The sequence below is a fragment of the Lathyrus oleraceus genome, chromosome 2, assembly GCF_024323335.1.
Source record: "Lathyrus oleraceus cultivar Zhongwan6 chromosome 2, CAAS_Psat_ZW6_1.0, whole genome shotgun sequence".
Taxonomy (NCBI): Eukaryota; Viridiplantae; Streptophyta; class Magnoliopsida; order Fabales; family Fabaceae; genus Lathyrus; species Lathyrus oleraceus.
Window position 1 is genome coordinate 230,164,399 of NC_066580.1, and position 12,543 is coordinate 230,176,941.

Here is a 12,543-nt window from a genome sequence, read left to right on the forward strand (position 1 = left end):
TGTAATATGAGTAGTGATGTTTAACATAGCAGGTATGTGAAAAAGAAGTGAAATAAATGGTTTTGGTCTTTCATTCTGGAAAGTATCGAATAAGAGTCCTAAACACATATCATATTCATATTTCCTTGTTTTTTCAAGAGTTGGAGGATGATATGAGTTTAGGGATCTCATTGTTTAGGGCTCTTTGTTAGGGTTATCTGTATGTTGCTTCAGTGTGTTTTTTAGGCAAGTCAAACTGAACGCTAGAATTGAAGCTATATATATATATATATATATATATATATATATATATATATATATATATATATATATATATATATATATATATATATATATATATATCAAAGTAAACAATTTCACCTCTATTGGAAAACAAAACCGAGGTGAAAAGTGGCTTCTTTTTGGAATAACAAAAAACTGCAGTTGATGTAATTCGAAGCATGCACATTGAATTAGTTTACCTCTTGATTTTCGTCTAATACCCCTTGGTTAGGAGATCGATTCATGTATGTTTTGTTCCCTAGACTTTACATCATCTTGGAACAAAAGGGTTGGAGAGTGTGGGGAATTGGTAAGGTTGAAGGGGTCGGTGAGTTTGAAAAGTAGAGGAAATTGAAATGTAAGGGAAACTAACATAAGGAATTCTTTGCTTTGGAAGAGACTCGTTTCAAAGAGTTGGATTTAATATTCGAGGAGTCTTTATTGTCGGTAAAAAAATTGGTCGATATGGGGAGTATATAAGGGCATAATGTTTTCAGCCAGTTCAGTTTATTTTCTTTTCTTGAGTACTTTCATAATGGTACATAACAAATTCAGTTTGGAATCACACGTTTTAAAAATGTTTAGTGATTTGAGTTTTTGTAGAAACTTATAGAGAACATATACTATAGAGAATATATTGTTGAGATATTAGATATAATCCAAGTTGAGTTGTGTGGCCCAAGCCCAAAGCTAATTAGGGTTTAGGGTTTGTTACTTAGTTATTTTACTTAGTAGTAAAGTCACTTATCTATATATAAATAGACATTTTGTAATTCAGTTTTATCATCATTCAATTCAATAATGCAATCCTTATTTCTTTATTCTCTCTTTCTCAAATCACTAAAAGTGTCTCAAACACTAACCAATTGGTATGTAGAGCTCCGATTAGATTCTTGATCTTGTTTTCAACAATCACACATCAGAGGTCGTGTTTCCGAGATCGTGGGTTATTGTTGATCAATCGCTGCAAATTTGAAATGTAACAAAAATTTACCAAACTCCCTTCCAACTCTTGGCGGAAAGAATTGGCTTCGATGGAGAAAACATATGCAATCTCTATTTGTCTTTCATGAAACCCTAGAAGTGGTTACTAATGGTGTTCCTGCGGTTGGTGAAGATACAACTGATGCATAGAGGACCACTCACAAGGATGCAAAGAAGAAGAGTTGTAAGGCGACGATTAATGCAGCTAATTTTGAAATAATCGCTCATGCTGAATTGGCGAAGGAGGCATGGGATATTCTTGTCAAGTACTATGAAGGAGGAAAGAAAGTCAAGGTTGTCAAGTTGCAAACTTTGCGATGACAATATGAATTGTGTTCGTTGGGACAACACGAAAAGATTGCAGGCTATGTGTCGAAGGTCCAAAAACTCGTCCATCTCATGAAGGGTTGTGGTGAAACCCTAAATGATAAGATGATAATTGAGAAGGTAATGCGTATGTTGACCTCTCACTTTTATCATGTTATCGTAGCTATTCAAGAATATAGCAATCTTGAAACCCTAAAACTGGAAGATTTAGTTGGTTTGTTGGAGGCGCACGAGATTAGGATTATCGAAAGGAAAGGAGTTCAAGACTCGATACAAGCACTACATGCTCAGTCATGGAAGAAGAATGGTGGGTCCAATAAGTTCAAAGGCAAAATACACAAGACTAAGGGCAAAAAGTCTTGGTCGAATCCTCACAAGAATAAGGTCAATGATAGAGCTTCTGAATTCTTGAAAAGAGGAGAAGGAAATTTCTATCAGAAAGACAAAGAAGAGAAAACATGTGTGCTGTGCTATAACTGTGAAAAATGGGGTCACTTGGCCAAGCATTGTTGGTACAGAAAAGACAAGGGATCGACAAAAGGCAATGACGAAGGAGCGAACCTTGCATGTCAAGATTCAGATGATATGGTGGTTATGACTGCAGTTGCAGATGACCTTGTCGAATCCAAGATCTGATTCCTCGACTCAGGCTGCTCGAATCACATGACTGGTCGAAAAGAATGGTTAGTAGATTTCAACGAGCCAAAGAAGAGCAAGGTCAAACTTGCTGATAATAACTCGTTGCAAGTTGAAGGTACTGGCAACATAGTTATTCAAAGGATTAATGGAGCGAAAGCCTTGATCAAAGATGTACTCTATGTCCCTGGAATGAAGTGCAATCTGCTAAGTGTTGGACAATTGGTCGAAAAGGGGTTCTCAATGGTTATGAAAGGTGGAGCCTTAGAACTTTTCTACATACAAAATTACTTGGTCTTGAAATATCCTTTGTAGAAGAATAGAATATTTAAGACCATGATTAGTTCAGCTGAGATCTCATCTGTCGAAGAATAGAACATTTAAGACCATAATCAGTTCGACTGAGGGACAATGTCTGAAAATAGTTGTCGTCCATAAAAATAGTTGGTTATGGCATCTGAGGTTTGGCCATTTGAATTTTAGGTCGCTTAATCAACTGATCACTCAATATATGGTAACTGATATACCAAGTCTCGAGATGCCCGACAAACTCTATGAAGTTTGACTAGTCAGAAAGCAGTTCAGGAAGTCTTTCGTTTTAACTATGCAAATGAAGTATTTCATTTCAATATGTGGTCCTTTTGAGGAGCATACCATTGGTAGAAACAAGTATTTTGTTTCATTTGTCAATGAGTTTAGTCGAAATATGCGGATCTATGTGATCAAGAAAAAGGACGAAGTATTCAAAATCTTTAAGAGATTCAAGATGCTTGTCGAAAACCCGAGTGAAAAGAAGATTAAGGTGCTGCGAACAGATGGAGGTGGCGAATACACATCCAAGATATTTGAAGTTTTTTGTGTAGAACATTGTGTCAGTCATGAGGTGACTGCTCCTTATACTCCTCAACATAATGGAATAGCAGAAAGAAGAAACATGACCATATTGGACATGGTGAAATGCATGCTGAAGCAGAAGGATTTGCCAAAATACTTCTGGGGTGAAGCTGTTTCGACTACTGTTTATATACTGAATAAGTGCCCTACCAAGAAGCTGAAGAAAAAGGTTCCTGAAGAAGTGTGGAGTGGAAAACGACCATCAGTGAGTCATCTGAAGGTGTTTGGCTCTATATGTTACAAGCATGCTCCTAATGCAAGAAGAAGGAAGCTTGATGACAAGAGTGAACCTATGATTCTGGTAGGATATCATAAGACTTGAGCATATAGTCTGTTCAATCCAATTAATCAGAAGATTATGATTGGTCGATATATTATGATTGGTAAAAATTATGCATGGGATTGGAATTCTAGTAATGCAATTGGCAAGCCATTGATGAGCTGTGATTTTGATGAAGCAAGTAATGATGTCGAAGTCGAAGATATTATTGATATTCGAATTGAAGTCAAAGTTTTTGTTGGCATACCCAACACATTCGAAATCGGAGAGGTTATGGCTAGCACAAGTTAGAGACCTAAAAGAACTAGAGTTCGTCCAAAAAGACTTCAAGACTATGAAGTGGTTGGTGATGATGAAGTCACAGGAGATGGAGAAATAGTTCATTTTGCTTTACTTACAGTTGCTGAACCAATCAACTATAGTGGGGCTTTAAAGAATATGAAGTGGAAGTATAATATGGTCGAAGAGTTACAAGCAATCGAAAGAAACAACACATGGAAGTTAGTTGAATTTCTAGCCCATACAAAAGCTATCAAAGTGAGGCTTTAAGAATATGAAGTGGAAGTATGATATGGTCGAAGAGTTACAAGCAATCGAAAGAAACAACACATGGGAGTTGGTCAAATTTCCAGCCCATACAAAAGCTATCAAAATGAAGTGGGTGTTCAAGTTGAAGCACAATGTTGATGGGTCGATAGCAAGACATAAGGCGAGATTGGTAGCTCAAGGATTTCTTCAGCGATCAGAACTCGACTACTCTTAAGTCTTTGCACTTGTCACAAGATTGGAAACTATTGGACTAGTGGTTTCCTTGGCATGTAAGCAAGGTTGGTCGACATTTCACTTAGATATGAAATCAGAATTTTTAATGGACCTTTAGATGAAGAGGTGTATGTCACACAACCTCCTGGGTTTGTGATTTAGGAGGAAGTAAAGAAAGTATACAAGTTGCACAAAGCAATATATGGTCTCAAGCAAGCACTTAGGGCATGGAACAAGAAGATCGATTCATACTTAGTAGAATTAGGATTCGTCAAATGCAAATTTGAGTATGGTGTCTATGTTCAGGTTGTGGCACAAGATATAAGAATCATTTGCTTATATGTCGATAACTTGCTAGTAATTGGAGATAGCTTGAAGAACTTGCCAAAGTTCAAAGAGCTGATGAAGAAGGAATTTGAAATGTGGGATATGGGAAAGTTGTCATACTTCCTAGGCATGGAATTTCAAATGTCGAAGCAAGGTATGGTGTTATATCAAAGAAAGTATGTCAAGGAGATACTCAAGAGATTCAATATGGATGATTCAACTCATGCATCTTCGTCTATCGAACCAAATTTGAAGTTGGAGAAGGATGGAGAGGAAGACAAAGTCGATGCAACTTTGTTCAAATAAATTGTCGGATCTCTGAGATATGTGTGCAACAGTCGACTTCATATATGTTTCTCAGTCAAATTAGTGAGAATATATATGAGTGAATCAAGGGTGTCACATATGAATGCTGCAAGAAGAATCTTGGGATACTTAAATGGATCGACAAACTATGAAATTTTATCTCGACGAGACTTTGAAAGTAAAGAAGCTATGGTTACTTGTTATTCAGATGCTGGTTGGTATGGAGATAAGGAATATCAAAGAAGCATTACTAGATATTTCTTTCAAGTATTTGGTGCCCCAATCTCATGGTGCTGGAGAAAGCAAACTGTGGTGGCATTGTTATCATGTGACGCTGAATATATAGCAGGATCCTATGATGTGCTTCAAGCAATTTAGATGAGATATGTGTTGGAAATGTGAGGTCGAAATGAAGAAATCTCTGGTATTGTAGATCGACAACAAGTCAACCATAAATCTTGTGAAGAATCCAATTTTGCATGGAAGAAGTAAGCACATAGAAGCTAGATTTCACTTAATAAAGGAGAAGGTGAATCGAGGTGAACTTGAAGTAAGACATTGCTCAAGTGAAGCACAATTGGCCGATATTTTCACCAAATGATTGAAGATCGACAAGTTCCTAAAGTTGAGAAAGAAATTAGGAATAATTCATATCGATAATGATTAGTGTGTTTCGACAACTTGGATTATAAGTGGGGTATGTTAAGATATTAGATATAATCCTAGTTGAGTTATGTGACCCAAGCCCAAAGATAATTAGGATTTAGGATTTGTTACTTAATTTGTTATTTTACTTCGTAGCCAAGTCACTTAGGTATATATAAGTAAACACTTTGTAATTCAGTTTTATCATCATTCAATTCAATAATACAATCCTTATTTTCATATTCTTTCTTTCTCAATTCACTAAAAATTACAGAGAGTACTTATAATCTTTTTCATGTAATGCAATTTAAACACAAGTTTGAAATGTAGATTTTTGAGAGTTTAATAGGGAAAAACGACTAGAAGAGGAGAAAAAGCCTTATTTATTTATTTATTATTTGGCATGTGGTGATTTGTGTTATACAGAGATTGAGAAATCAAGAAATATTGAATGTGACTTAACTATTCTTTCAAGAATATGGGATTAAAATTTTGGATGGAGAATGTTCCTACTTGAAATCATACGATTGCTATGACTCGTCTTGGTCTGTCTCGTTTAACAAATAAATCATACTACAACACTTAAAAAAATTATTTACTTAAATTTATGAAACTTAGGTTTTCTAAATATGTAATAATAATTGAGAAAAAGTTCTCAATATCATAATAAAATAGTCTTAACATAAAATTGATGTTATGTATTTTTCTATTAATCCTTTTAAAACCTAGTCAAATGTACTTTTTAAAACTTAATGTAAAATAGATTTTTAAAAAGGCTAGAACAAACTTTAAAAAAAAAATTAGACTCAAACCTTAAATAAAACATGAAAGGTAATAAACTAAACCAACTTAATTTTTTTAAAACTAAACATAGTTTGCTTAAGCAAAATTCAGTTCCCTATGCCTTACCATTTTTTTAAATGTGATTATTGGTTTCCCCGATTCCTCACTTGTAGATGTAGGTTTATATACGGAAACCAAATCAAATAAGATTATACTTGAAAATCATAAAATAAGTAATATATATTGGATTGGAGTTATTATTTCATTTAGAAATTTTAAGACGGAATAAAATAAACTCTTCATTCCATCCGAACGAAAATAAATATGATGATTAACGATGGAATAGAATGAAATATAATTTATAGTCTCCATTTTGTTATGCCCGATCTGATTTTAAATGATCTAGCAATTTTTTACTTGCAAAAGTAAAAAAATGTGCTGTTAATATTTAATAGGTTTTAACGAATTGAAAAAAAATTAAAGTAAATATACATTAAATGCAATCAGTTGAATGACATAAAAGTAAAAAATATATATTTATATAAAAAACTCGACAAATACTAAATAATACTAATGTATGATTTTGGCCTGTTTGTTTTAGATTTTTTTTTAAAAAAACTAATATTTATAGTGTAACATATTTTTGTGTAAAATATATTTACAGTGTGTTATAATATATTGCATAAGAGCTATCTTCATGTTTATCAAGCTTATTCACATTTGTCAATTTGGAAAACTCTTAATCAAAATTTTGGTAAGAATTAGTTTGAGTTTCTGCTTTCAGTTGTTAGTTGGTTATCTAGATTGATATATAAACTTGTTGTAATCTCTTTTTTCTCTTGAGTTGAATTAATGCAATAACAACTTCTTCTTCAATTGTTGTTGTTCTTCTTCCTCTCCATGAGTACCTCAATATTCTAACATGGTATCATTCGCCATTTAGATCCAACCATACACTTCCGCTCCATTCAACCTCTAATTTTATGCTCAATCTTCTTCATCAATGGCGCCATCGCAAAATGCTCCAACTCTTGATCCATAACTTGATCAAACCAGTCCATATTTTGTGCATCCAAGTGAACCTGGTTCACTCAAGGTTACACCTCTTCTCAATGGTACCAATTACCATTCTTGGGAACGATCACCGCGGTGTGCACTTGGTTCCAAGATGAAACAATAATTCATTAATAGTTCCATCACAATTCCAGACGACACTTTTGATCCAACTATGTGTGCTTGGAACCGATGCAACATGTTAGTCCTCTCATGGATTATCAATTCAGTATTTGAATCTATTGCTCAATCAATAGTTCACATGGAAAACACCATTGATGTATGGAAATATCTCAGGGAAAGATTTTTACAAGGTGATCTTATTCGCGTTTATGAACTTCAGCAAGAAATCTATAATTTGAAGCAAGATTCCAAACATGTTACAGTTTTTTTTTCAGAACTCAAAACTCTTTGGGAAGAATTAGAGATCTATATGCCAATTCTAAAATGTGTTTGTCGAAACAGATCTTCATGTGCAACTATGAGGAATGCATGAGATAATCACAATTTGCTATATGTTATATGTTTTCTCATAGGTCTGAATGAAAACTTTGCTGTAGTGAAATCACAAATTCTCTTAATGGATCATTTACCAACATGAACAAGATCTTTTCTATGGTGTTACAACATGAAAGGCAAGGTAACTTTGCTCCCTCTGATGATTCTTAGGCTTTGATCAATGTTGTAGGCTTCAAAAGGTTAGGTCCAAAATCATGCAATTCCAACTTCAAATCTAATACATCCAAGTCCAAGGTGTGTACTCACTATGGAAAAACTAATCACACTATCGAGGTTTGCTATAGGAAGCATGGTTTTCCACCTCATTTTGGTAAAGGATCCATGGCAAATAATGTTCTTTCAAGTTAAAATCAAGATGACAATAGTGCTTCTACTCAACGACAAACTAACAAGAATGGTTCAACATCAATCACCCAAGAACAATTTGACAAGCTAGTGAATCTCCTTCAGAATTCAACTATCAACCAAGGTTCATCTTCTGCAGTTTCCAATCAAGTTGGTTTTACAGGTCATACACTTGTAAATGCCATATGTAATAATCATTCATTCATTTATAAATGTTCAACCCTTGATTACTGGATCATAGATTCAGGAGCAAGTGATCATATATGCTCTTAACAGTTCTTAGTTCTCTCACATTAGTGAAGTTAACCCTATTAATGTCAAACTGCTAAATGGTCAATTTATTATGACTAGAGGCATTGGGATAATAAATTTTTTTTCATCATTTTTAATGTCTTATATATACCTGATTTTTCTGTCAATCTTATATCAGTTCCAAAGTTATGTCAAAATTCTAAGTACATTGTTAGATTCAATAATACTAATTGTTTTATTCAGGATCTATTATCCATGAAGATGATTGGTTCAGCTAACAAATTTGAAGGGTTGTATAATCTTGTTCTCAAAGGCAAGCATTGAGATACCTCTAGAATAAACCATACCTCCACTTGCACTATACCAGATAATGCCTTATGGCATTTTCGATTAGGACACATTTCAATAATTAGAATGCAAGCTTTACATTTCATTTTTCGTTTTATCATTGTTGATCAAAAAGCTGTCTGTGATGTATGCCACTATACCAAACATAAGAAATTGACATTTAATTCCAATTTTAATAAAGCCTCTCAACCATTTGAATTAGTTCATTTTGATGTGTGGGGTCCATTAGCTCTCAAATCTCATAATGAACATTCTTATTTTTTGACTGCTGTAGATGATTTTAGTAGGTAGACATGGATAATTTTGATGAAAACCAAAGCTGTAACCAGACAAAATGTGGTCAATTTCATTAAAATGGTTGAGATCCAACATAACACCAATGTAAAAACCCTTAGAAGTGATAATGGACCAAAGTTTATCATGCATGAATTTTATGCATCAAAAGGCATTTTTCACCAAACAAGCTGTGTTGAATCCCCCCAGCAGAATGGCAGGGTGGAGAGGAAACACCAACATATATTAAATATTTCTAGAGCCCTTCTTTTTCAAGCTAATAATCCTAAAACCTTTTGGTCTTTTGTTGTCAAGCATGTTGCCTTCATCATAAATAGAGTTCCAAGTGTTGTCTTGAAAAATAAGTCACCCTATTATCACTTATATAATGAGGACCCCGACTTACATGTTTTAAAAATATTTGGAACACTTACTTATGCTTCAAAACTTCATGCATATAAAACCAAAGTAGACCATAAGGGAAGAAAATGCATTTTCTTGGGTTACAAGATAGAGGTAAAAGGAACAATCCTCTTTGGATCTTAACAATAAGGAAATATCAATTTCAAGAAATGTCATTCACCTTGAACATATGTTCCATTTTAAACCAAAATTGGCAATATCACACTAGTGATAACACAACTCATCAACATCATGATCCTTAAGACAGTCCCACACAACTTGAAGATCAACCACCTACATCTCAGCATGAACCTATTTCTTATGAACATTAATCAAACACTCCACCAACCATAGACAATAAGAATCAACCACCAACAAACAATAATAGACCCATTAAACACAGATAAGCTCCTACTCACCTAGAGGACTATGTGTGCAATTCATGAAACAGTTTGGCTGCATCATCAACTTTAGGTATTTCATACCCTATTTCTTCTTTCCATTCATTTGAGTCTTTATCTTCTAATCATAAGTCTTTCAACATATCTTTCACCCAAGATTCTGAACCTAAAACTTATGAGGAAGCATGTAAATATGAGAATTGGAACCTAGCTATGAATTCTAAACTAGAAGCTCTTGCATGTAAATCTGACACTTTTTTACCAATGGTAAAACTATCTACTGTCAAAATTCAACTTGATTTAACATCCATCAACCATTGGCACTTACATCAACTTGATGTAAATAATGCCTTCTTGCATGGAGATTTAGAAGAGGACGTTTAAATGACTATACCATTAGGTGTTTCATGTGTCAAACCAAACCAAGTGTGCAAGTTTGTGAAGAGCTTGTATGGTTTGAGGCAGTCTAGTCAAAAGTGGTATGAACAACTCACCTATCTTCTATTAGAACTTGGCTATGTTCAAGCATCTATTGATTACTCCATGTTCACTTTCAAGAAGGGTGAACACATTACCATATTACTAGTATATGTTGATGACATAATACTAGCAGGAACATCATTGATGGAGTTTGATCGTATGAAATTAATTTTTGATGCAAAATTTAAAATCAAGGACTTGGGAACATTAAAGTACTTCCTTGATCTTGAGGTAGCTCATTCCAAAGATGGCATCACCATTTCTCAAAGGAAATACTGCCTGGATCTTCTAAATGAAATAAGATTACTTGCATCAAAACCTGCTGCAACACCCTTAGATCCATCACTAAAATTGTGGCAAGATAATAGTGAACATTTCAAAGACATCACATCATACAGAAGATTGATTTGAAGGTTAATATATCTGAACAACACCAGACCTGACATAACTCTTGCCACACAACAGTTGAGCAAATTCCTACAGAAGCCTACACAACTTCATTATCAAGCAACATGCAGAGTTATCATATATCTAGAGAAGAACCTTGAATATTGTTTGATGTTTCAACAATCATCTAAAAAATATTTTGGATATCAAAATTTCAGAAAATCATCTGGATATCAAAATTTAGGTATTTTATCATTTTATTAAATAATTTGGATATCAAAATTTTAAAAAATCATTTAATTTTGAAGGTATTTCAAATAACTTTTCATAAAAATCATTTTTGAAATATATTTTTTTTTAAAAACTGCGATTTCGACTATGTTTGGATTTTCATTAATATATGTTTATATTATAAGATGTCAAATTTAACTTTTGAATTTAAAAAAAAAAGTAAATTTAAAAAATTTATAATATTTTCAAAAACATTTTTAAAAAAATTAATTAAAAAAAATCTATTTTTTAAAGTTAAAACAACATGCATAGCAAGATTTTACTATTCATTTAATATGAAATATGTGCTTATTTTTTCTTTTGTCTTGGTTCAATTAAAAATATTTAATTTCTACCAACCATGTATATAAAACTTTTATGCAAATTATGTGCGTGACAACATGATTATTTCTATGACTAAGAAGTGGTAGCTGTAAAAACTAATCATCATGGAAAATGATGGACTAGGAATCATTTTCATAAGATCGAGTCAAAATCAAACCCTGTGTTTGTATTCTTGCTTTCCAGCCTTTTATCTTTGCTTCCATAATTAGTTCACACATTGACTACATAGAGCAAAGATTTTGGTGCAGTCATGCTTTATATTGACTGTATTTTATGATATGCTTCTAATTGTTTTCTTTTACCTTCCATTTTCTGAACTTGCAAATATTTATATAATTATACTCATTTTTTGCTACTGGTTTTAGCATGGCTAAGACCCTTGAACGGTACCAAAGATGCAGCTATGGAGCCTTGGAATTACACCACCAAAATGAAATTGAGACACAGGTGATTCTAACTAAATCTACAATAGACATTGGTATAATATAATTGACCCTGCATAAAATGTTTTTTTAGTGTATACATTTTTCAAAATGATTATATTGCTTCCAACTTAAGATCCAAAGAGAAGGAAAAAAATCTATAAATTTTGATGACATGCAATCCATATATCACTTCTATGTAATTTTTTATAATATGCATTGGAAATCCTAAGCATATTCCATCCTATCTTACCAATTCAATATTCTTATCTATCTTATATTGATTCATATATTATACAATATCATCAATCTTATAATTTTAAGACAAAAATTTCATTTTAATTTAGGTGGTATTTTTATCACCTTAAACACCTAGGATTTGTATAAATGTTTAGACAGGAGGGAAAGCTAAGGATTTCGATAAAAGATTTGTAAAAAAATAGAAAAAAATCTTTAATATTTTTAAAAATTGTATTTTTTTTTATGAAATGATAAAAGAATATTTATTATTAATATATTTTTATATTCAGAATATTACAACAACATAAAATATGTTTTGAAGAATTTATGGAAGTACTCCAAATCTCTTATTCAATATAAATTTTGAGTTTCTTAAATAAGAGAATTTGGTGTTATGGATAAAAATAAACCCTCAAATATCTTCCCAACAAAAATGCTTCAATTCTTTCCACTTTATATTTTCTTTTTCGCAAAGTCTTCCCCTCCAAATTTTGAACGGATGGAAAGGATTTGTTTGGAAATTTTGACCGAAGGGGAAGTGACGGATTTGAAATAAAAATTTATAAAAAAAATAAAAAAATCTTTAACATTTTTTGAAATT

The 12,543-nt window shown here is 32.7% G+C and overlaps 1 protein-coding gene across 1 annotated transcript in view; it reads left to right on the forward strand.

The window, feature by feature from the left end:
• Positions 1-12,543, forward strand: part of LOC127118979 (agamous-like MADS-box protein MADS2) — a 28,648-nt gene that overhangs the window by 4,039 nt on the left and 12,066 nt on the right. Inside the window, exon 2 of the mRNA XM_051049200.1 lies at positions 11,646-11,727. Coding sequence (XP_050905157.1) covers positions 11,646-11,727 — 82 coding nt within the window. The remainder of the gene's footprint in view (positions 1-11,645; positions 11,728-12,543) is intronic.